Source organism: Naegleria lovaniensis (genome assembly GCF_003324165.1).
Source record: "Naegleria lovaniensis strain ATCC 30569 chromosome Unknown tig016, whole genome shotgun sequence".
Taxonomy (NCBI): Eukaryota; Heterolobosea; class Eutetramitea; order Acrasida; family Naegleriidae; genus Naegleria; species Naegleria lovaniensis.
The window spans coordinates 495,026-519,458 of record NW_025407838.1 but is presented as its reverse complement, the minus strand read 5'-3'; the positions used below and the strand labels follow the sequence as shown (position 1 = coordinate 519,458).

Sequence of the window (24,433 nt, the reverse complement as noted above, 5' to 3'; positions counted from 1 at the left end):
TTCAAATAATTATTGTGTATTTTCTTGGGGATTACACATAATGGCATACAAACATATTTTGTTTAATTGACCAAACCTACCCAAAACCCAAACAACAACCCAAACCAAAACCACAACTACAATAACCCAACAAATCAACCCATCCACACCAAAGAACAATGTTTTTTTGATAAGTAGTTATTGAGATCAGACTTCCAAAAAAAGTATGTATGTATGCCATTATCTGTCACCTCATTTTCTTGTTGTCAATGACATTACACATGATGTTCCAATTTGATGGCAATGTTATTGGAATCTGTCGATGGCGAGACCAGTTCAAAATCAAAATTCCAATCGTTTTGTGGATTAATGAGAGAGTACAGAACATCGGAAACAAATTGACCTCGGAGATGCATTTCTTCTGTCACGAACTCTTCGGTGGTGGTGTTATTTGAGGATGATGGCGTTGTTTGAATAGTGGAAGTTGGTGTGGATGACACAGGTGGTTCATCTCCAAATAAATTAAAACCTAATTCATCGTCTTCGTCCGATGTCTTGAAATGTTTTGTTACAAATGAACATGTTGGTTTGTGTTTTTTATGCTCTTCCCACGGAATGTCAGTCGTCTCCCTGTTGTGATACATTTTAAAATTTACAAAATTGTTAAATTCATAATAATTATTAAAAATAATTTAAAAGTTCATGAAACATTCACGAATCAAAATCAATGTTGAATTCAATGTTGATATTTAATTCCGTTCCAACCATCCACAATAATAATTATTTGATCATATATTGATAACATAAATGATCGATATATTTCCATAAAATTTCTCCATTCCAACCGACATTGATCATCATCTTTTAAAACCACCTACCAATCTCTCAATCGTAGTCCACAATAATGACATTTACACAAATCTAAAAATCCTTCCGTTGGAGCATAATAAAAACCAGCAGCTGCCAATAATTCAGGAGTACAATTCGGATGTGTACTCGAGCTATGAGGCCACTGATAGCTCTGATTGAAAAAAGAGGCTAACCGGTTCGCTTCCTCTTCCATTTTTTTCGATCTGGGTTGAATTTTGATGTCGCAAGCAGAGATGTTGAATAAATGGCTGGTGTCATTTTCACTCATTTCAGCTTGCACGCAGTAATAATCTTCAGCAGTAGGTTCGAAAGCAGAGCAGAACGAATACTGAGTTTTTTAGAATTTCTAACCTTTATTTACGACTCAACCTTAATCTGATTCGGAGTCAGAGTAAACATAATTTCTTGAATTAGTGTTTGCTGATGGAGTAGTATTTCCACGTTGATAATAGACAGAACAACAATACAAGAATGTCATGAAACACATGCAAATCGAGCAAATGGCTATAACAAGATACTTGATCAATTTGACATCATTGAAATGACGTTCACATTTCTCTGAACTCATTGCCTTTGCATTTTCTTCGATATAATTTCCTGGTCGAATTCGAAACCAAAGCCAAACCATCAACAACGCAGCAGTGGTACCCACTGAACACATTCCTTCATAAAACGTTCGACTCTCACGAAATGTAAGGATCGATTTCCATCGGGCCATACCATGTCGACGTGGATTTAAAATGGTCATGGTGAGCAGTGTAACAAGGACAGCAACGAAACATATCGAGACGACAACTCCTAAAGCGATATTGCCTATTTGCTGATTGGAAAGATAGTTCTGGATACACTCTGCTTCAGTTTGACGTTCCGATGACCATGATGACAGGTTTGCAACTAGTACTATCGAAATGCTTCCAATGGCGTTAATGAGCAAAGTGGTCACAGCTAACAATGGATCTTGACATAGTGCACTCATTCAATCCTCTACCGGATCTCCGATGGGATTTTTTTTAAAATGTGTCAACAGCCGTGAGTTCTTGCTTAGTTCTAAAACTTAATTTCATTGAGGAATAGAAGGCAAGGAACGACTGTACTGGTTTCAACAAAACCTACGACCAATCTACAATTTTCATCTCTTTACAATAATTGACAACCGTTGCATCCAATAGCGTTAGATGTGATACATGGAAAGATGTTGAGTAGTGAGAACAAAAACGTCATTGTCAAAAAGTGAAACGTTTTGGATTGGAGAATTATTATCGTTTTCAACAATCTCTGTGAAAAGTTGCAATTCCTTGTCTCCATATGAACGATAGATTTCCACACAATGATCGTTTGGCTTTGGTATGGCCAGAGTGTTATTTTTGTGGCTAGAAATAAAGACAGGTCTATTGAGAAGTTCCTCTTTGTGACTAATATCCAAAGTATCTGTACAAATTGCTTGAATCTTGTCATTCAGTTTAAAGAATTGAATAGAGCTTTGTTTTGCATTTTCTTTTCCAACAAACATGCAAGTATTTGTGACATGGTTGAATCGAAGCGATGTAATGTTTCCAGAAAATAAGTGATAGGATTTTGTGTATCCACTATAGTTTTCATCATAACATCGAATGGATTGAGAGTTTGCAACGATCAATCCAACGTTGGGAACGTGAAACATGGAATGTAGTTGTGTGTAAGACTTATCACCAGTAATCAGGAATGGCTCAGAAGGTTTCCTTATATCGTAGCATAAAATTGAGCCGTTGGACAGACTTGCAAAACAATAATTTGCATTGGACCTGTTCCATTCACAACATGTGATGGACTCATATTCTAATTCTGTTGCTGATGTTAGGTAGGGGCAAAAGCATACCGAGTTAGACATTCCTGATTGTCTCGAATCAGTTATTCGAACAGTCTTATCTAAAGAAGAAGTTAGAATTAGATGAGTATTGGACGAGTTGACATTCACAGAGTATCCGTCAAAATTGTTCGTAGTACCATCAATATTCAGCAGATAATGAGCTTTGATACAGGTTAGAGGGGAGTTATGTACAATTTTTTTGCTTTGCAGTAGTAATGATGGTTTTTGTGCCAGCTGGTCAATATTTGTAAAGGAATAAAAGCCACAGGTTTTGTCTCTACTCTCAAAACTCACCAGGAGTGATGCAGCCTTTGAATCTAGAGAAGGATTCGAGAGCTCAATGAGAGAGCTGTTTTCTAAAGGAAGTTGGAATAATTGTTTTGGGCTTGTTCCTGAACGTTTTCTTGGAAATTGATTCTTCTTAGATTTTGAGCTTTGAATCACTCTGCTTCCTTCAGTGTCATTCAGTATGTGGTCTCGTTTTTTTCTTTCTGCAAGCTCTAGAGAGCGTTGAATTAGCGATTTTCGTTGATCTGCCTCTTTTTGTTCTGAATTAGAATCCACAGACGATGTCTGAATGACAGCAGATCCTGACTGACCTAATTGCTCCATCAGCATTTTCACTCGTAGTTCCAAACCATTCTTCATGGTTTCAAGAGTTTTGCGAAGGTGGGCTTCTTGTTCTAGCTGCTTTTCGAGTTGATCCAATCTTTGACTATCGACTGCAGAAATATTGTCAATATAGAGGAGACGAATGTTGGATCTGTCTGCTTGTTTTTTACACTTTGGGCACGTGGAGTTCTTTTTCAGCCATTTCTCAATACAATTTTTGCCAAATAAATGTCCACATCCTAAGCAACAAACTTGATGAAGGCCAGTCGAACTCCATGCGTGCAGGCAAATGGAACAAATATTGTTTTTGTCTCCTGCATCGTTTCGTACGGAATATGAGGGAATGTACACTTTGTCTGTTTGTGTGCAAGCATCAATCATTTTCTTTGGTACAATTACCTCAATGTTTGTGTCCTCGTCTTCGGAAATAGTTTGTTTTTCAAAGAGCTGTTGTGTTGGTGAATGTAATTCATCATTAAACTCTAAATCTAAAATGTCCTCAATAGGATGTACATCAGCTGTAACAGTAGTGGCGTCATCCGTTCCAGTATTTTCGTGTTGAGCTTGTGTGAAATTTATGGCATTATTGTTGTTCATGACATTGTTAACTGTTGATAGAGTCTCTTCTTGTTCGGCTGTCACTGCCTGCTGCTCCTCCAATTCTGGAGTGAGTGACACAATAAATTCCTCATCCATCAACGGTTCTTGCAGTGTATCAATATTATCATGCGATGTGATATCGCCGAGAACCAGTTCTGAAGCTGTTCCTTTCAACGGTTTAGATTGTTCTAGAGGTGTGTTTTCAACGCCACATTCTTGAATTTCATGGGAGATTTTTGAAGCTTGTTCTTCTTTTGTATTCATTTGTTGTTGTGTTACAACAAGAGATGGGTTGACTAATTTGATTTCATTGCCATCTGATGTTGTGTTATCAGCCTCTAATTTCTCAAATTTTGTTAAACAGACATTGGGCTGGGAAACCTTTCTCTTCTTGTTTGATTCAATTTTCTTTTTCGATTTCTTCATTGAAAATAATCTCAATTCATCGTCCGAGTCATCATCAGACTCTTCATCTGATCCTTGTTCTTGAGACAATTTAATATCATGATTTAAATTGCGTTTTGAGTGGTTTGAGCTCATGAACGATCGTGAATGATGAATATTCATCGCATTGGTCGAAAAAGGCTCATCATTGTCAAAAACATTTTTTTCAATTTGTTGAACCGTTATGGACGGAGGCGACGGCAAGATGGAATCGAAGGAATAAACTGATGAATGATCATCATCGTCATAGTCCTTGTTATGGATGCTGATCATTTGCTTACAAGAACTTTGATCCACAGAATCCAATAACCGTTTTTGTTGTTGTTGATGATGGTTTTTAGGAGTGCTCAACAGGTTGTGGTTATTCCTCTGAAGTAGGCCCTTCATCGGGAGTTCTAATTCAGTAGTACTACTACTACCGCTATTCGACTCCTTCTTGGCATTAATGGAGGAGGAAGTACTGGAGTGTGCTGAACTCTTGTGTGGGGATGATGTGGTAGATGGTGGCTTTCGATCGGAAGTAAATCTTAGATTCATCATTTTCCATCGTGCACGAACGTTGTGGTGGCTTTTTGTTTTTTTGAAAAATTTTTGTTCGAGCAAACGAAGGAACCACAGTTTATTTCCATGACACTGAATTTAAACCATGGAGTTGAGAGTGAAGAGATTTTGGATTTGCCCATCCACTGTTCACATACGCTAAATCTTCATCCTCTAATAGCTTTTTTTGTTCCTCTTGTTTTTTATAATAGTAGGCCATGAGACGTTTTTGATCTTCCTCAGAAACTGGTTGTTCTCGTGGAGGTGCTCCAGAACCTTTCTTTGCTAGCTTTGCGATTATTTGAGTCTTGTCATTTCTTCCAATCGATTTGTTGTCCATTAATTTTGTATTTCTTGGGAACTCCTTTCCACAGAACCACATGGTACAGGTCTCAGGATCGTACATTTCTTTCTGTACAGTTTGATCGATTGCAAAGCGCCACATTAATTGCGGGTAAGCACACAATGCAAAAATGAAAGGCTCGTTTGATAATTTCTCAACATTCTCCAACTACTTACAGTAACAAATTTTTCATCTAAGATTTTCAAAATGGGATCAGTACTTGGTAATCCCATAGGGTATGCCATTGCAATTACTCCCTTAACCTTCATGATACACTCGAGTAAATCATGTTCAGAGACTGAGATTTTTTGGTTTGCCTTCTCTGCGCTCAACACATGCTCTGCTTCTTCGATGACCTTATTTACAGTGGAAACTAGATTGGGATCTGAAATTGGTGATCCATAACATGGCTCGGAATTTTGTTTGGCTTCATCCTCCTCGTCGTCGTTCAGTGACAATTCTTCAATTTTGGGCATTTCATCCAACGACCTCTCAGGTAGTACAGGTCCTTTTTCTTTCAATCGTTTTAATTCAGAGACTAAATTCTTCAGCCGAACCCTCAAATTGTTAATGGAGGCAACCCCCCGAATGACTGTATCTAGATCTGTCTCATAATGTGCCTCGAACATGAACATGTCCTTTTCCGAGTGTTTAACTTTGATATATACCATGATGATGAGGGTTGTCGATTAGGTCGAGTTGTTGTATTTTTTCAAATTTGAAATCTCGGAAACAAAAACGTATTGGAATGGCGGTCAAGCAAGCGGCCCGGAATACAAAACGCATAAATTATTAATCAATAACAATAATTATTATTATTATTTCCTCCAAATAACATCCACTTCGTCAGTTCTATATCGTTGTGTGACGGAGCATTCACTCAGTGGATACAATTCATACAATCGTTTGGTATCTCCCAATAATGCTTCGTGAGCTCCCTCGTGTGTTTTTGCAATGGCATCAAAATGCAAAATTCCTGCATAGGCAATCATGCAACCATTGTCAATACAATATCGATCATCCATGGCATGTAATTTTCCGCCTCTTTCATCCACCATTTGTTTCATCATTTGTTGAAGTCTCTCATTGCATCCAACACCTCCAACAATAAGAACGTCATTAGAGTTGCAGTGAGCCATTGCTCGCTCAGTAATTTCTACAAGCATGGCAAATATTGTTTCCTGCAGTGAAAAACACAAATCTTCAGCGGTACATTCTCCTCGCTTTAACATATCCAAGCCAAATTTTTCAAGCCATGACAAGAGGCCAGAAAAACTGACATCCATTCCTTTTACAACGTATGGTAGTTCAATATATTTCAAATCTGAACCATCTTCATTCTTCTTACGTGCCATTTTCTCAATATTGAATCCTGGACTCGGATCATTGGATAAATTGATGAGACGAGCAAATCGATCTAAACAATTTCCGACAGCAATATCAATGGTTTCACCAAATATTCGATATCTTCCCATACTGTACGCAATCACTTGAGTATTACCACCACTCACATACAGCACAATTGGATTTTCTGCTTTACAGACTACTCTCCCCATTTCAATATGTCCAATACAGTGATTCACGGGAATGAGAGGCTTTTTCCAGAGTTGTGCCAAGGTCCGAGCCACAACAGCAACCACATGTAAACATGCTCCCATACCAGGTCCCTTTGTGTAGCATAAACAATCGACATCATCCTTTGTAATATTAGCCTCTTTCAACGCATTCTTTACCATTTCATGAATATATTCTTTATGATGAATGGCTGTTTCTCTTGGTAAAAATCCAGTCCCTGGTGGTGTTATATAAGTATGTCGTAAATTACTCAAAATCTCTCCGTCCATGGTAACCACTCCGATGGCAAGCTTGTTGGCACTTCCTTCAAATCCGAGTGCAATGATTCTCTTCTTTTGTTCTTGAAGCATTTTTTATGTTGTTCCTCTTTATATTAAGTGTTAAATAAATTATTGGTTCAATGTTGATGAGATTTCTAGCAGCAGGGCATGTTTAGGATGACTCTTTTACTCTTGAAATTGGGATGTGCTTGCACAAATATTTTCACCAAAAAGCTTTTCAATGATTAATCAAGAGACTATTTTTGAAAAGTTTGCAAGTTTCACATGAGATGAAATACATCATGTCAAAAAATAATATCCAAATTTTGGTGACACAGAATACACTTCCTTAAATACAACAAAATTCGAATCTGATCTCAACACAGTCTAGCAATTTCATTGTCATCTTCAAGCCAACGACTACACAAAGAGGTGGTTGATCAAACCTTCTATGGTTCACCTCCGGCAATCGATTTCACAAAGCTTCCCTTATTTTCGTCATACATTTAACAGTTGACAGCTTCATCTCTGTGCTAAAAGACCAAATCCATCAACGCCTCGCAGATTTTAAATAGCGGAATAAATTTCCATTGTCCTACAAAAATTCCCTAAAACAAATACTTGAAGCTTGTTGTAGGAAAGAGCAACAACAGAGGGTGAAAGGCTTTTGGTTGTTGATCTGAAAAAGAGCCTGCTTGTACGCACACAACAAAATTGTTTCATATTTTCCAGTAGGCTTCAAAGCTCGCTTCTAGGTTATCATCAAACATTTTTATTTATTGGTCTTCAAATTGCAAATAATTGCTGTTGGAAAAAGATTTCATCTATTGAACTATTGGACTAGATAATCTTTAACGATTTCATCATCATCATCATTATTTTACGGACACATTTAGACAATTTCTATTTCGAGAAATATTGCCAGCATCAATAGAGATGACCTTGCTGCTTGATTCCTCATCATCCTCGTTGCAAGCAGCAGGTGAACAAAAATCAGAGTTTGTGCATTTGATCTCTGCTTCCTCTTGCTCCTCAACAGCAGCCTCTTCTTCAAAGAAATCTTCCTCCGATATGTTGGCCACCGTGCAACAACAATGTGTCAATCCAAATAATGAATGTGTAGTGGCCGCCAATGAACCAGCACAGACTTTCAAAGCACGTCCATTGTCAATGTATGCGTGTAAAGAGGGCCTATCCAAGTTGTGGAAAAAAGAGGCTTCTTCGAACACAGCTGCACCAACACCTGCAACAAGTGACGTTTCAGAAACCAGTGATAACAAGAAAGCAAAACAAAATAATAGACATTCATACTCACCAGCAAGTGGCTCGTTGAGAGGAAAACATCCTGCCACGAGAGATGTAAATACAACTCAGAAGAATGAGGATAAAACAACCCAAACTAAGAAGAAAAGCTTCTTTGAGAAGAGAAGAGAAAAGAAAATGTTCAAAATCGAAGCCAAACCTGTGTACAAATGGAATTACAAAACTTTGGCCAAATGGCTGAAATACAAAGGTTACGACAAGAAAGACATTAATATTCTCAAGAAAGACCATCTGAATGGATATGTTATGCTCACGATCGAGGTTCAAGATTTAATTTCTTTAGGTGTAGGGATTGAAACAGCCTTCTACTCCCGTCAAATCTACTTCAGCTTTTTCATTTGATTAACAAGCAGCAATGAAATGAACTGCTGACCTTAGAAACAAACCTTGCCAAGGATGAAGTGACAACAGCTTTCATAATTGAACCTTATTGAACATCAATTCGAGTCATCTTTTTGAGATGCTTGAGTGACATGTACGACTTGCTACAAATACTTTTGATAAGCTGTACCTTTGTTGTCAGATGAATAACACGTCAATTTAATTTCTAAATCGATTTTAATAAAATCCTGTTTGCTGCAGCAATGCCGTTGAAGAATGCCAGTCTATTTTTGCCACATGATGCTGTTAGATGTTGAAGCTTCATAGCAAAAATAATGTGAACCACATTTTTGCATGCTTATCGCATGATGTTGAATTGAAAACAGCTTAATCATGCTTTAATGCTTGAGGCAAGTTGTGTAATACTAGCACCGCGATCTGCTCAAGATTCAGAAGCGATTGGTGGCGAAAATCCACCCTTGCCTTTTTATTTGCTTCAAAATTTAAAAAAATTTATTTCTTTTGTTTTTTGGGGGATAAGAAGCATTCGTGCTGGATCGAGTTCCTTCATGGAATCTACAAATGTATCAAAATATTTCTACTTCATCCGAAAGCGTGAGCGATCGCAGTGGTAGTATTAGCTTTGGAGGACCACGTTTGAACAATGGCCCATTTATTGATGATATTATTTATGAAATACTTGGCTTTCTTGATTCAAAACTAATCATCCGAATTTGCATGAAAATATCGAGACAATGGAGAGAATTATCATTTCAAATTCCGTTGAAGTTGTCATTGATTAACACATATATGGGCCAACCAAAGGGTTCAATCATTGCCAAAATGATTGCAAGCAGTGAAAGTTTAAAGCAGTTAACTTCTTTAAACGTTTCGAACCATCCAATTGGCTTTGAAGGCGCGCAAGCTATTGCAAATAGTCAACACTTGAAGAATGTAACTGATTTGACCTTGTATTTCAGCACAATTGGGCCTAAGGGAGCTCAATGTATTGTGATGAGCGAAATTTCGAAAAACTTGACATCACTAAATTTATAAGGAAGTGAACTACGTGCAAAAGACGCCAAATTTATTGCAACTAGTGAAAATTTAAAGAAATTAACCACCCTGAATTTATTTGGCAATGATATTGGTCCAGAGGGCGTCGAAGCTATTGCAAACAGTGAAATTTTGAAGAATTTAATAGCGTTAGATGTGTCTTTAAATGAAATTGGCGTACAGGGTGTCCAATTTATTGTGAACAGTCCCAAATTGAAAAGTTTAACTTTTTTGATTTTGTGTTTTAACCAAATTGGAACGGAAGGTGCTGAATGTATTGCAAAAGGCCAAAACTTGAAGAGGTTAACTGCATTAGATTTATCGAACAATGACATTGGCTCGGAAGGCGCTCGATTCATTGCGAATAGTGAATACATGAAGAATTTAACTTCATTAGATTTGGCTTTAAATGAAATTGGTGCAGAAGGAGCTAAGTTCATTGTGCAGAGTCAATATTTGAAGAATTTGACTGTTTTAAACTTGTCATACGATCGAAGTGACTCACAAAGCACCGACTCCATAGTGAAAATTGTAGCTTCAGCGAATTTTTACATGGTATCTAACCTTTCATTCAAACGAGATGCATGAAATTCGGTACGACGATATCTGTAATTTCAACCATTGAGTATTTCAGATAGGCTTTGCAATAGTGGTTACCAATGAGACGTCACAAGAAATATAGAAGTTACATTAACCAATCCTGATCCTCGATATATCAAAAAAAATGCCGGAGTGTAATACACCCATTCCCGATGATATTTGTTTCTCGATCATGGCCTTTCTCGATGCTAAAACCATTCTCAAATCATGCATTACCATTTCATGGCAATGGTACAAAATATCCGCGAGTTTAGAACATTCTTTGACTCTCTATCCAAGAAAGAAAGAAAGTCCTATCGGAACCAAATTATCAAATTGTTTAATTCTTTGCAAATTAAGAGAAATTCATTTGATCATGATGTCTGGAAGCTCGATCACTCACGATCAGCTCAGTATAATTTTTGGAAGCGAGAAAACTCGTTACTTGAAAGTGTTAGAGTTGGTGAATTGTCCTCTCACAACTGTTGATTGTAAACAAATAGCGAAGAGTGAATTTGCCGCTCACCTTGTGACACTAAAATTACAAAATTGTCATATTGGCTCAGCGTCCCTTTTGGAGTTGGTCGAATGCAACAACTTTCCAAATTTAACAAGCTTGGACTTGTGTCATAACCCACAAATTCAGGGATGGCAATATTTACTTGCAGAAGATGGTTCAACTAGTATTATTAAACAATTGAAAGAACTGAGATTGAATGATTGTGGATTAGGCCCCAATGCATTTCTTCATATCAAGTCAAAGTTTCCCAATTTAGAAAAATTTATTGATGTCTACGGAGGATGTGTTTATGTGAAAACGTTGGTTGGTAAAATTTACGAGTTTCCTATTACCAGCTCAGAAATGAAATATAGTGACCTACCTCCGTTGCTGTACGACAAGGGCGAATTCTTCGACAGGTTTGCTTGCCTTTTTTCAAAAAAGCTTGTCACCGATGATCCAGTAGTGCCTGGAGCAATGGTTCATGGGGTAATAAGACTGTGAGCAGGAAATTGATGCAAGGTTACCTATCTTCAAGGTTGTAAAATAGGACCCATTTCATGGATATGGTCTTTTGTAACTTGAAAATGAACTAAAATGTCAAGTGAACCAACATGTGTAACATGCAGAGAAGAAGAACATGCAAGGGTTGCGCTGAATGTTTGTTCGGGTAGGACATGAACACAATGGCAGTAATGTATTTTTCTTGAATAAGGAATGCAATGAATTTCAGTTTTCTAATCCAAAAATCTCTTTGAAATTATAAAATCACGTGTTGAGTGCGATTTTGTGAAAGATCTTGCAGACTTTTACATGTCTATAGTTGCACAGTTTGAAAAAGATGATCTTTGTTCACCATAGTTCGACAGCTAAGGTGAACTTTGTTGATAGCGGAGAACTCCCAAGAACAGACATCTCTTTGAAAGAACTGAAGCAACTCATCCAAAAGATCTTGAATAATTCTTGCAAAGACAAGATGAAAATCAAGGTTCAACTTGGAGATCAGTTCAAATCTATTCGAAATGACAAGAAATGGAATGAAATCAGAAAACAAAAATCTTCCAACTCCATGACCAACAAGGTCATGAAATGACACTTCGATTTATGACAGTTGGCACAAGTTCCAGAAATATATGAAAATTGTAACTGAAAAAAAATGGAACCAAACCACACACCTTCAGGCCTGCCACCTTGGCAACGCCTCCTTTCCGAACAGGAACGAGAGAATTTAAACTCCTCCGACCCATCACTTCGTCTCAACGCAACCAGATTCTTTAGACAATTACTCAGTAACGAGAATTCCTTAATTCCAGTCATTGATCATATCATCCAATTAGGAATCACACCAAAATTCATTGAATTTCTACAAAAGAATGATGATCCACAACTACAATTTGAAGCTGCATGGGTACTCACGTGTATGGCATCGGGAAATTCCCATCATACTCAAATGATCATTCAACTCGGTGCCGTACCATTATTCATTCAATTACTCTCCAGTCCACATCATGATGTGAAAGAACAAGCCATTTGGGCTCTTGGAAACATTGCTGGTGATGGTGCTCAAGCAAGGGATGTCGTGTTGAATGGTGGTGTCATGGATCCTCTCTTGGGATTCATTTCATCGAATCCAGCAGATTCCATGTTACGAAATGCTGTGTGGACTCTTGCTAATTTGTGTCGAGGAAAACCAAAACCTGATTTCAAGATGGTTTCACCTGCCATTGTTGTATTGGCTTACTTGTTGTATAGTGCGGATGAAGAGGTGTTGGTAGATGCGTTGTGGGCTCTCTCGTATTTGAGTGAAGGATCTTCTGTGGACCAAATGGAACAAGTCGTTCAGGCTGGTGTGAGACGTATGATCGAATTATTGCATCATTCAAGGAGTGTGATCACTCCTGCTTTGAGAATCATTGGGAATATTGTGTCTGGAAATACTTGTCAGACTCAAGTGGTGATTAATTACAATGCATTACCTTCCTTGTGTGCATTGATTTCACATTCAGCGAGTAGTATTCGGCGGGAAGCATGTTGGACAATTTCGAACATTACGGCTGGAACTGTTCAACAAATACAAGCAGTCATTGATGCCAATATTATTCCTAAATTGATCAAAAATATTGAAATATCAAACTCTCACAAAGGCATAAGAAATGAATCCATTTGGGCAATTTTAAATGTCATCAACGGTGGAAATGCGGATCAAATCATGTACATTCTTTCACACGGTACTCATTGTGTGGAGGTATTTTGTGACATTTTATTCCAAGACACAAAGAAAGCGATGAAACATGATGCATTGAGAGCTCTTTTAAATATTGTTCGAGCTTGTCGTAGCGTCCAAGATGCTCCTCGTTGTTTTGAAGATGTTATTGAAAAGAAAGGACTGTGGCATGAAGTCATGTATAACAAATTTAGGGGAACCACAGGTTACGAAAAACGGTTTTTAGATAATTTGAGAACACTTAACACCGTCCATGACGTTATTACATTTTCATTCAAGAATGAAATGGAAGATGATTAGGCGAGTAATTCTGTAATGAGTGTTAACAATTTATTACATTTTCCATGGAATTTGCTTACTTTGACAATTCAAGGCATCGAATATTGATTCATGACTTTATAATTGAATTGTTTTCGTTGTCTTGTTCCTCCGATGATATTGTCCATTGAAATTTCAGAAGAGTAATTGGAATATCCCTTATTGCTTCTTGTGCAGACCATAGTTGTTGTGTTGTTTGATTGTTCAGAGGTATTCTAAAATTTGTTGTTGATTTGAAATTCCACATTTTAATCATGAATTTGTTTCCAGTATTTTGTGAATTTCCATCACAAAGAAGATTCCAGCAAAAAATGGATGACAGCAAGCTCAATAAATGCCCAAGCTGGCTGTGTCGGAATTCAACAACAAAACAAATTACTAACATAACACAATAATAACGACAATAACAATGGTCTCAAGAACATCACCAAACGATTCCTCATCATCTTCATCCACTGATAAAGTACCAACAAAGATGATGTTTGTGGGAAAGGCCATAATGAGGCAAGAAATCACAAAAAGTGGCATCGAAATCATCCTCAAGATGGATTTTATCAATTTAGAGATACGTTTGCGAGCTTGAAGGAAAATTAACCTTGAGTTTGGAGCTGTGAAACATGTTGTTCAAGAAATGTGTTTTGAAAGTCGCATAAAACTTTAAGTTGCCAAACGACATGCCATTTACAACAAGCTAAAAATTATTTCTTTCTTCCAAAAATAGAAACAATTGTGAAGTTAAATTTCAACATAGAGAAACAGAATATAAAGCAAAGTGGCGCAGGGGGAGCGCGGTGGGCTCATAACCCACAGGTCCTAGGATCGAAACCTAGCTTTGCTATCTTCTTTTGCTTTTCATTTGGTTTTGGAACAGGTTTTTTACAGGGACACGAAAATGTAGTGACTAGAAATGGTTGCAGAACTAGATTCATTTTTGAACGGGTTAGAATTTGTGAATCAAACAAGATCAAAAACCACTTGCTTATTCTAAACCCTGACAATATCTTGAAGGATTAAAACTGATATTTTGGTTATTTGAATGGCTACGGCCATATCACGATGAATGCACCTCATCCCGTCCGATTTGAGAAGTTAAGCATCGTCGAGCTGCATCAGTACTGAGGTTGGAGACAACTTGGGAACCTGCAGTGCTGTAGCCTTTTTTACTGATCAAGTTGAAAGGACGGTTTTTGCCTTGACTTGAAAATCCTGTCGGAGATGTTTGTTCAAAATTTCAAAAGCTTTTACAACATTGAAATTTCAAGAAATTACTGATTATACCCTTCTTGAAGAGGGGATGTGAATGATACGATCAATTTGGAGGTGGAGAGTGACTGCTGTAAGCTTCGTTATGTAGATACATTTTCAGGAAGCATTGTTATCACAAAGGGCGAGACAACAATTCCAATAACATCTGCATGAAACATGATTGCAGTTCGTTCCTTTTTTTGTCTATTTGTATCAGAGAGCCGACACGGAGTGACTATTTATTGTGAAGTAACTCTTTCATGTCCGAAGAAAACAAACAGCAAAAAGACCATCTCCATAATCATTGAAGACAAACAATTTAACAAACGACAGTCTTAATTAAGGTTAGACTATCGAGGACAATTCATTCAACTCAAATTACAGGTTAGGCTCATTGATCCATTTTGAAACATCGTCTATTCTTTCTTGGTATTTGTTATTGACATCTCCCACGACAGAAAGATCATCTGCAAAGAATTTGAGACCAATGGCATTAGGGCTTACAGTGGAGGGCTTGATTGGAATATTCCATTCATCAATTGCTTTGTCAATAATTATTTGGGTTATACAGTCATATGCTAGTGGAGCAAAAGGACATCCTTGAGGGACACCTCTTGTTTTAACAAACGGTTCCTAAAGAGAGTCGTTCCATTCAATTGTGCATTCGTGCCCTTTGTATGCATTTAAAATAAAGTTCATGAGTTTCTTTGGGAATTTGCAGTGTTTTAAGGCTTGTTCAAGGCATTGGTGTTCTCAACACAAAAAAAAATATCGCTAGCTTTCCGCACCAAAATGAAGAGAACAGGCTCCAATAGCATCGTTCAGCGGTTAATTACCCACAACAACAGCAGCCACACATCGAGCCTCACCAAAACAACAAGACAATATTTTTTCACCAGAAATTGTGTTTTCAATTATGCTTTGTCGAACAAACCAAATTTAATTGTTCCGAACAAATTGTTGTTTTATCCAACAACAACCACATTTGGCCAAATACGGTCTTACACCACCACAAATTGGTGGAGGGAGAAAGAAGCATCAACAAATGATAGTGATGGTACAAATACTTCAGCACCTTCATCCTCCGAACCAATCACTCTCAATTTGATGGATTACAAGAAATGGAACGCGCAACAGGTAGCATCAGTATTGACATCTGATGAATCTTTGGGTGGTGCTGGTTTGTCGTTTGAAAAGGTGAAGCCTTTGTATGAGGCTGGTTTTGATGGCTCATCTCTCCACAACATTGTTGAGAATATCATGAAGAAGGATGAATATTTTGCTCTTGATCGACTGGATCGTGTTTACAACAGGAATAACATTCCTCAACTCTCCGACACTTGTCAAACTATTGTTTCTTGGGTAGCTTCGCAGTGACTACCCAATTTATATTCACTCTGGACAAGAGATCAAGTGAAAGAAAAATTGTGCTTGCCAAAGATACAAGGAGGAGCTGGTTTGACGTCAAAACAAATGACAGATTTGTATGACGTTAACCCTGGGATTGATGGAGCATTTCTTTACAGTATGGCACAAGCCAAAGGTGAATCTGTAATTGATCGCCTTGGAAACAACGATGTGAGCAAGGAAGTTGTAAAGTGGATTAACCTCATACATAATCGAACGTTAGTGGTACAATTGAGAAGGCTTGACGACATTAGCTTGCTCTTCAACAAATATGCTCCAAGAGAGACACCAAATCCTCTAGTTATGTCCATTGTTAATATTCCATTCAAAACCAATGACCAGTTTGTTGCCAATGTTTCTTATTGCTTTGAACAGTTACTAGTAGCAAGGGACAAACAAAGCATATCTATTCCATTTCTTGCTTGTGGTCCAGGAACTGGTAAATCAAGAACTCTTCAAGAAATTTTCCCACTTACAAAACCAGGACAACAATTCAAAGACAATAGCATTATACTATTAACTTCCTTTGGTAATGGTTTTGCCATAGACCCTGAAACTGAGCCACTTAGTTATGAGAAAGCCTTATGTCTGAGAATTTTATACTCCTATCTCAAAGTTAATGAATTTAGAGCATTCAGAGAAGAAAATAAGAACATTAATTGTACACTCTCAACAGTTTTACAAGCCATTGCACACCACTTTAAAACCACTAATAACAAAATGAATGAAAAAGTCTATATCTACTTGGGTATTGATGAGTTTACATAATTGAAACGATTCGAATATGAAAAAGTAGATACTGTAAGCAAAGAAGTGCAAAAAAAAACATTTTTGCATGGAGTTATCACTTTACTTGGTAATTTTATCCAAAATTATAACACAGGTAGCAATTTTTCTCTACTGCCAATGTTTGGTGGGTTAGATTATAACGCTTTCTCTGTTGCCTCTGGCCATTCACAATACGGAACAAGTTATTTCACTCCATATCTTTTTACTTCTGAAGACATATATTCTATCACAAAAGAACACCTTCCTTCGCCAATCATTTCTTCAACTTCATTATGGAAATATTTGGCTTGTGTGAATGGACATGCAAGGACACTAGAGTGGTTCCTTGCAGAATTGAAAAAAATTGACCTATCACATCCAAAATCACCTCAAGCTATAAACGATGAAATAATGAAGTGTTATAATAGAGCCAAAGAGCAGTTTGCACAAAGAAATAAGCATGTAACATTTAACAAAGAAGTGGCGAAGAAAATACTGGCATATGTGATCACAGAACAAACTTTCCCTTCATTTACTAATGAAATTATTCCAGGTGGCCCAACATTCAAAGCGCTTGAAGATGGAGGGTATATCCGTTTGCGTAAACACTCCGAATGTTTCGATAATGTAAACAACAAGAGTTTGGAATTAATTGGAGGAAAACTAATGGGTTTGTAACTCGCCAAACATCCATCCTTTGGAAAAGGATTGGTGTTTGAGGGATTTTCTGCATAATTTGTCATTAGACTTTATTGAGCAGAGTCCCGAGCATTTGAAAAGGGGTGTAGAAGGTAAAAAACTCCAAAAACCGCTCAGCGGAAAAAAAGGAGAAAACCAGAGAATCGCAAGGAAGTAAGGAGGAAGTGATGAAGAAGAGATGGATTGTGATCAGCTCATATTATCATAAATAAACCAGGTGTCAAAGGTGGTGACAATGTCACATTAATGTAAAATTAATAATAAAGTAAATTAAGGTTATAAAAATAAATATTCAACTACTTGTCGAAAAGATTCGAACAAGGCAGTCCCGCACTGTCATAATGTCCTTCCTTACCACAAGAACATTAAGGATCAGCGAAAAAGGAACTTGAAAAGCTTAAGAAAGCATGATAAGGGTGGGAGTGCGATGGGTGGGAAGTCACTAAGCAAAGCAATGAGAGACGAAGCTCGAGTATGCAGAAAATTTTTTGAGCATAAAAATTTTTGAGAATGCTCAACCAAACTCATTTATTGTTTACAATCGAAACATTCCTGCCCTTCACTACGTTCAGAACAAATCATGTTTCGATAATGTAAACAACAAGAGTTTGGAATTAATTGGAGGAAAACTAATGGGTTAGTTCCGAGTATTAAAAAGTTTGGTGGAGAAATCGCTTTCTGCAAAACCAATTCGTCTCGAGTACCTAAGTACCGACTTATCCGACACCCATCGACCCATAATTTTGTTGACTTCAATAGGCATTCCTTTAGAGGAAATTTCGGTGGATGCACCGATTCTCAAGCTGTGTCCGGAGACTTTCACTGTGCTGTCAATTTGTCTGATTGCATTGCGAATCAATTCTGAGATTTGAGTTGTAGTTAGGTATTGGTTGTCCTTAAATGAAAAAAGTGGTGAATCCGGAGATTTAAAATTTCTGACTAGGTTCATATAGGTCGTTAAGATTTGAATAGGACAAAAGGTGTTGGAGTCTTGGACAGGATCTATTGGGTGAGGTCGATCATTAAAGAAGAAGTCCGTTTTGTGACCAGCAAGATTAATATTAATCCACCCCGGTTTTGGATTGTCCATTTCTACATCGGACCACTTCAATTCACATAGCTCGCCAGGACGAGCAAATAATCTAAAACCAATAACCAAAATGGCTGAAGTGAGAGAAAAAATAAAGCACTCTTCAGGAGACTGGGTTGCATGAAGAAATATAATCTGCGATGTGAGATGAGCGAATGGGGTCTCTCACTATCTTTTTCCTGTCCACTAACGACCAAATCTTTGTAGAACCCTTAACTACTCTTCCAAATCTACTCGATACTTTAAGTTGCCATCCTTCAAGATCAGCGAAAAATTGGACGGCTGCTTTTGCTTTCTGAATAAGGTACGCTTTTTTCATAGAAACAAGATATCCATAAAAATAATCTAAGACTGAATCGGATTCTTTTTGAAAGTCGAAGGCCGTTACAAACCATGAGAAGAGGCCATAAATTTTTGAATATTCTGTAAGGGTTGACGGAGCTAGAGAGACAATTACGCTTAAAGCTGTTAATTGTGAAACAGTTTGCCATTCACTTTGAAGGCAATCATTTCCAGATTTTCGAATTTGTTGAACAATTCGGTATAAGGCTCGATTATAAGCAAACTTCTTGGAACACTTATACTTTTTTCTGATATCTTCAGCAGTACTGAGAACCAGTGTGAGGAGGGCCAATTGGGAACTAGTAATGTCCCTCGAGCCTTCGATTTGATGATGTGTGCTATTGTTTGTGGAATTAGACCTAATGGAGGGACGCAATAGTTGACTGAGTCCATTTCCCACGGAGACTGAAATGCATCGTTCTCTAGCCAACTGTTGAATTGAATTGTGACTGCGGAACTTGCTGTCGCGAATCTGTCTACCGTATGGTAACCGAATTCTTGTTGAATGAGGTCGAGAAGTTCTTCTGAGGAGCGCCAATCTCCGAGGCGACTCAACCGATCTGCGATATTGTTTTGTTGGGATGGGATGTAAACAACTTTGGAAATCGACCACTTTCTTTTGAGTAGGATTGTCCAAATCTCCTTCGCTGTGGAGGCCAGATGGTCGAACATTCCGTAACCCTTCCTTAAATAACTGAGTGCTGTTGTGTTGTCTCCTCTGAACTCGAAATAGGTATTTTGAGGGTAATTGTTGTGTTGATCTGCATGACGGAAAAAATAGAGAACCGCAAGAAGCTCTTTCTGATTGATATGAGTCTGTGTTTCGTCTGTCTGATTGAATTTGCCCACCAAAATGTTGGAGTTTGCATGAATTCCATAACCTTGAAGGGATGCATCTGAATTGACGACGACTGGGTTTGGTGTATCTAACTCGAAACAAACTCCAGTATTCTCTTGCACAATTTGCTGAAGAGTTTCGAGATCCTTCTTGGCTCCTCTGTTGATCCTCATAGATGCTTTCCAGCTTCTCTTTTGGACCACTGATAGCATATCTTTCCTGAGACGGTGCAAGAACGGTGCGATGTAAGGATTGGCTATTGTCAAGAACTCCATTTTGCCAATAAATTTGGCTACGAATCGGCAACTTATAAACTTTCTCGATTTTTCCGCTTGAATAAGTTCGTTTGATACATCTATTGCTGTTTCTACTTTGTCTGTTGGGATTAACATACGGCCTGACACAAAATCGAGAGTTATACCTAGGAACTCTATTGTTTGAGTGGGTGTGAGGATGCATTTTTCTAATTGAAGCAGCCAACCTAGGAACATTAGATCGAGAATTATGGTCATAATGTGGTCCCAAAGTTCTTCGAGAGAGAAGGCCAGTATTAACATATCGTCTATGTAAATATAAACCATCATCCCGTTCCTTCTCCAAACGATGATTATGTCTTTGAATATCTTTGTGAAAATAATTGGAGCTGGAGCGAGACCGAAAGGGAGGCAGAGAAATTCGAAAATCATTCCTTCGAATTGGAATCCTAATAGATGATGTGAGTCTGGGTGTATAGGGATATGGAAGTAACCCTTTTTGAGATCTATCTTTGCAGCCCACATTCCTTTCTTGAAAAACTTCATACATTTGAGTAGAGTGTCCATTTTGAAGGGAGACACTTCTATTCCGCCATTGATCATTCGTAAATCCAGTATAAATCGAAACAGGTCCTTCCCTTTCTTTGGTACTACATTGATTGGATTTAATATTGTTCGTGAAGAGCCCAGACCTATAATTTTGAGGTGGAACATCTTGCTCAATTCTTGTCTGATCCAAATTGTCTCTTCTTGTGTAAATTGTCTCTGATGATAGTGTTTCCAAAACATGGGGTTCGAATTGATGATCACGCCATGTGTCACCATATTGAGGACGAATTGAGAAGCACCCCATTGCTTCCAATGATCTGAAAACCGTTGAAGACGTCCTCCAATCACCTCTTCTTTGTCAGAGGAGATTGTTTCCAGAAGATTGCTGGGAGTTACTGCTTGGATTTCCACCGAGGGCCCTTTCAAACCTGCAGCCGCAGCAAACAGCCATTCAGCCAGGATAGTCCTCGCTGCCGAAATTATTTTCGGATGCAATCAACAGAATCCTTTGGCATCCGGTTGAAACAGGATTTTTGCGGCTGAGGTAGGATTTTGATCAGGTGATCAGTTTATTTTGCTGACTAAAAAACCGTTCTCCACAATGACGGTTCTTAAAATATTGCGTAAAATCTTTAGAAACGTCCATCCAGGCAAAGGTTTTTGTTCTTCTTATTCCTTTTTGTCCACTGTTTGATTTGCTTAATTTGGCAGATGTAGACATGATATTTTTCATCTAATTGGAGAACATAATCACCAATGCTTAAATATTCGGAATTGAGAGTCATTTGCTTCTGGTTTTTCAATTTGTTGTTTGTGATAGGTAATTCCTCCAATGGTGATATGTGCGTTGGATTGTTTGTTTTTGAAATTTTGCAGCATGTTGTGTGGTTGATGTGTTCTGTTCCATTGCTGCTCCAATTTATCAAATTCCACAATGTCATTATTCGAATATTGTTTCAATTTGAATTCTTTTGTAAGTAAAACTTCAATACCAGGTATATTCAAATTAAACAATAGAGTATGAATGGTTGGAGCTTCATATTCAGCATCTGAAAGCATGGCAAATGTGCGACATGCTCTTTCAAATTCACCAATAACAATATAATTAATATGTTCTGGTGATGGGAAGCAACAATAATACTCATATGGTAATCTTGTGGATTGATCTTTCTCTTTGTTGAATTGTAAGCCAACAATTAAGGCACTTAAAAAATTATTGAGAGCATTCAAGAAATTTTCAGCGTTCAGATTGGTGTTGGAGCCACAATATTGTCAAGCCACTCCATAAAAATTCTCGATCATATATTCTTGCAGTTGAAAAGGCAAAAATACTCTGTTGTTGGGTGATGATTGAACTCTATACATTGTCAAACACAAACCGATCATTAATAACAACAATAATGGATAATGACAATTTATCTACCTTGAAGTCGAACTATAAATTGACTCATCTTCGATGTCAGTATTGTTATGATTTGTTTCTTTTTCTTTGAGGAAGATGCGAACGATTCCACAAAGCTCTTTTGAACATTTGTTTGACATCATCTTCAGTCATAATCTTGTTTTTACGTGAAATCTTTGGTTTGGATTATCATTTTCGGGTTGCATTCGGAAAGAAATCACTGCTTCACATGAAGTGCAAATGACATGATCTCTTCATCATCAAATAAAAGACTTTAGAACAAGCAATGCTTCTGATAGCATTTTCTTCAAAAATACGAATTACTGAATTGATGTCTGATGGTGTGAATTTTATATCGGTAAGATAGTAATAGAGAAGATGAAGATCAGAATTCGTTTCGTGGATGTATGTTGATGTGGTTGTTTAGCTCCACATTTGAATTCATTTCGGTCAAGGATAACATGCCAAAGCTTGTTCGGAATTGTTGTTGTTTTGCATTTTTATTGTTAAAAATTTTATTCGTTTTAAAGCCAAAAACAACCGCCAAAATCCATAAACATCCGGATTCTGGAGGATTCTGGATTTCCACAAAGTTTGGGAAGTCAGCAGGAGCTGGCAGCCGTCCTTTTCGGCTGTTTGCTGCGGCTGCAGGTTTGAAAGGGCCCTCTTTCCACCATAGTTTCTTCTTTGAAAGGGAGGCTTATTGGTGCCGGATGGGGTCGCGGTATTTTGATAGTTGTTCTGAGGTCCTGAGTATGGATGATATCTTCCATTGCCATTACCTCGTAGTCTACCATTCATCGACTTCTGAACGAATGAGTTAACATTCTTAATAGCATCTTCTTGGTGTTTTTGTTGAACTCTCTTTCTGATTTTCTCTCTCTCCTTCTCTGTCATTTCCAAATAATTATCAGTGGCAATGTATCCCGAGATGAAATCATCAGCGGCTTCGAAAGAGTTATTCTCTGTTCCTTCATTAATAAACACCATTAAGAGTCTAGATAACAATTCACATAATTCTAAGGAGTCCAGAGTGAATTGAAAATTGAACTCTTGTTGCATTCTTGCAGCTTTACTCACACACGCCAGCTTGTGTAAAACTTCCAACACTCTTTTATAACCTTTAGACTTGATCTTATCGGCGCCGTAAGATGAGTCTAGAGGCGTGAAGAATTGCTCGAACTTGTGAAGAAGAGTGTTGATTCGAGCTTTCCACTCACTGGCGGTCGTGATGCTGAGAGAGGATTGGTTGATGATGAAGTTGTAAAGTTCGTCATTTGTATACATGTTACCTGAACCACCGAGTTTGTCCTCGAATGCTTCAAGAAGTAGCATGCGCCAGTAGTCTGGTGTTTGTGATGCTCCACCATCGATTTGGGTTTTTGGTTGGATAACAGGTTCAGAAATTGGCTGTTGTGAATGACGATTCACACTAACAGATGGAGATGTAGTTTTCTTCTTGCTAGCTAGCTTGTGTCTGACAAGAGCAACTTTCTTTGTTGGAGTTTTTGTTGGATGAGTTGGAGAATTCGACAATGTAGAATTGTTGTCTGATAATAACACATATTTCATGTATTGACTCTCGTCTGAATTGTTATCTTGATGTACGATGTCTTGATGTTGAGAGGCCATTATGATGATGAGGACAATGAGCAATGATAGAGCAAAACGGTTGGTGAAGAAAGTCACTAAGCAAAGCAATGAGAGACGAAGCTCGAGTATGCAGAAAATTTTTTGAGCATAAAAATTTTTGAGAATGCTCAACCAAACTCATTTATTGTTTACAATCGAAACATTCCTGCCCTTCACTACGTTCAGAACAAATCAAAAGACTATTGGACCTGTACATCCTCTTTACCCATGCTTGAAAAATGTTATGAAGGATTAGAGTCCAAATCTATATTTAACGATCTTTTTAAATATTTATTAGAGACACCAAAAACTGTAGATAGAGATTTTGAAGTTTTTAATTCATTATATGATTTAGTATTGAGTCAATGTTATAGCTTTTTAGGCAGAAAAGAAATGACTGTATTTGAAAGATTTAAAGGTGTCAAAATTGTGAATGGAAATTTTGGGAATCTTACATTTAACATTGACAGTTTTCCAACCCAGATCGTTCAAAAAAAACTTAAAGATGTGCAAAAGGAAGGTATACCGACCAAAACTTTGGTTCAATTTGAAAAACATAATACCGCATTTTTTGACAGATGCTATAATGCCTCCTTGAGCAACGGAGAGGTTTATACTTTACTCTGGCAAGAAAAAGGATCTCATACCTCCTATAGAAAATTTACCAGCAAAAACTTGAATGATATTTCAAAACATTATTCTGCAGAAAATATTACCTCCCTTCATAGTACATTGGACAAGTCTATTGGTTTCATTATAACTACAAGACCTATTAGTTCTTTAAAAGTCAGCAACATTCAAAATAACATTGCCATCAT

The 24,433-nt window shown here is 37.6% G+C and overlaps 14 protein-coding genes across 14 annotated transcripts in view; 8 read left to right on the top strand and 6 right to left on the bottom strand.

Moving 5' to 3' along the window:
• Nucleotides 1-254: 254 nt before the first annotated feature.
• Nucleotides 255-1,042, bottom strand: C9374_002805 (uncharacterized protein; the record flags this gene model as incomplete). Its single annotated transcript, XM_044692263.1, has 2 exons — nt 255-609; nt 858-1,042. The coding sequence occupies 2 exons, from the start codon at nt 1,040-1,042 to the stop codon at nt 255-257; spliced, it is 540 nt and encodes a 179-aa protein (XP_044550351.1).
• A 177-nt stretch (nt 1,043-1,219) lies between these two features.
• C9374_002804 (uncharacterized protein) lies at nt 1,220-1,825 on the bottom strand (the record flags this gene model as incomplete). The annotated part of the gene is made up of 1 exon (XM_044692262.1): nt 1,220-1,825. One exon carries the CDS (start codon nt 1,823-1,825, stop codon nt 1,220-1,222), a length of 606 nt encoding a protein of 201 aa, XP_044550350.1.
• A 195-nt stretch (nt 1,826-2,020) lies between these two features.
• C9374_002803 (uncharacterized protein) lies at nt 2,021-5,905 on the bottom strand (the record flags this gene model as incomplete). Its single annotated transcript, XM_044692261.1, has 3 exons — nt 2,021-4,877; nt 5,050-5,303; nt 5,411-5,905. 3 exons carry the CDS (start codon nt 5,903-5,905, stop codon nt 2,021-2,023), a joined length of 3,606 nt encoding a protein of 1,201 aa, XP_044550349.1.
• Nucleotides 5,906-6,052: 147 nt separating this feature from the next.
• C9374_002802 (uncharacterized protein) lies at nt 6,053-7,159 on the bottom strand (the record flags this gene model as incomplete). The annotated part of the gene is made up of 1 exon (XM_044692260.1): nt 6,053-7,159. The coding sequence occupies one exon, from the start codon at nt 7,157-7,159 to the stop codon at nt 6,053-6,055; it is 1,107 nt and encodes a 368-aa protein (XP_044550348.1).
• An 846-nt stretch (nt 7,160-8,005) lies between these two features.
• Nucleotides 8,006-8,734, top strand: C9374_002801 (uncharacterized protein; the record flags this gene model as incomplete). Its single annotated transcript, XM_044692259.1, has 1 exon — nt 8,006-8,734. The coding sequence occupies one exon, from the start codon at nt 8,006-8,008 to the stop codon at nt 8,732-8,734; it is 729 nt and encodes a 242-aa protein (XP_044550347.1).
• A 561-nt stretch (nt 8,735-9,295) lies between these two features.
• Nucleotides 9,296-10,357, top strand: C9374_002800 (uncharacterized protein; the record flags this gene model as incomplete). The annotated part of the gene is made up of 2 exons (XM_044692258.1): nt 9,296-9,684; nt 9,814-10,357. 2 exons carry the CDS (start codon nt 9,296-9,298, stop codon nt 10,355-10,357), a joined length of 933 nt encoding a protein of 310 aa, XP_044550346.1.
• A 136-nt stretch (nt 10,358-10,493) lies between these two features.
• Nucleotides 10,494-11,351, top strand: C9374_002799 (uncharacterized protein; the record flags this gene model as incomplete). Its single annotated transcript, XM_044692255.1, has 1 exon — nt 10,494-11,351. The coding sequence occupies one exon, from the start codon at nt 10,494-10,496 to the stop codon at nt 11,349-11,351; it is 858 nt and encodes a 285-aa protein (XP_044550345.1).
• A 652-nt stretch (nt 11,352-12,003) lies between these two features.
• On the top strand, nt 12,004-13,371 carry C9374_002798 (uncharacterized protein; the record flags this gene model as incomplete). Its single annotated transcript, XM_044692254.1, has 1 exon — nt 12,004-13,371. The coding sequence occupies one exon, from the start codon at nt 12,004-12,006 to the stop codon at nt 13,369-13,371; it is 1,368 nt and encodes a 455-aa protein (XP_044550344.1).
• A 2,055-nt stretch (nt 13,372-15,426) lies between these two features.
• Nucleotides 15,427-16,011, top strand: C9374_002797 (uncharacterized protein; the record flags this gene model as incomplete). Its single annotated transcript, XM_044692253.1, has 1 exon — nt 15,427-16,011. One exon carries the CDS (start codon nt 15,427-15,429, stop codon nt 16,009-16,011), a length of 585 nt encoding a protein of 194 aa, XP_044550343.1.
• Nucleotides 16,012-16,107: 96 nt separating this feature from the next.
• C9374_002796 (uncharacterized protein) lies at nt 16,108-16,809 on the top strand (the record flags this gene model as incomplete). Its single annotated transcript, XM_044692252.1, has 1 exon — nt 16,108-16,809. The coding sequence occupies one exon, from the start codon at nt 16,108-16,110 to the stop codon at nt 16,807-16,809; it is 702 nt and encodes a 233-aa protein (XP_044550342.1).
• Nucleotides 16,810-16,947: 138 nt separating this feature from the next.
• Nucleotides 16,948-17,487, top strand: C9374_002795 (uncharacterized protein; the record flags this gene model as incomplete). Its single annotated transcript, XM_044692251.1, has 1 exon — nt 16,948-17,487. One exon carries the CDS (start codon nt 16,948-16,950, stop codon nt 17,485-17,487), a length of 540 nt encoding a protein of 179 aa, XP_044550341.1.
• A 658-nt stretch (nt 17,488-18,145) lies between these two features.
• Nucleotides 18,146-20,885, bottom strand: C9374_002794 (uncharacterized protein; the record flags this gene model as incomplete). Its single annotated transcript, XM_044692250.1, has 2 exons — nt 18,146-18,709; nt 18,768-20,885. The coding sequence occupies 2 exons, from the start codon at nt 20,883-20,885 to the stop codon at nt 18,146-18,148; spliced, it is 2,682 nt and encodes an 893-aa protein (XP_044550340.1).
• Nucleotides 20,886-21,331: 446 nt separating this feature from the next.
• On the bottom strand, nt 21,332-23,615 carry C9374_002793 (uncharacterized protein; the record flags this gene model as incomplete). The annotated part of the gene is made up of 2 exons (XM_044692249.1): nt 21,332-21,753; nt 22,766-23,615. 2 exons carry the CDS (start codon nt 23,613-23,615, stop codon nt 21,332-21,334), a joined length of 1,272 nt encoding a protein of 423 aa, XP_044550339.1.
• Nucleotides 23,616-23,843: 228 nt separating this feature from the next.
• Nucleotides 23,844-24,433, top strand: part of C9374_002792 (uncharacterized protein) — a gene marked incomplete at both ends in the record, with an annotated part of 609 nt that continues 19 nt past the window's right edge. Inside the window, one exon of the mRNA XM_044692248.1 lies at nt 23,844-24,433. This exon is cut by the window's right edge and continues 19 nt beyond it. Within this exon, the coding sequence (XP_044550338.1) occupies nt 23,844-24,433 (590 nt within the window).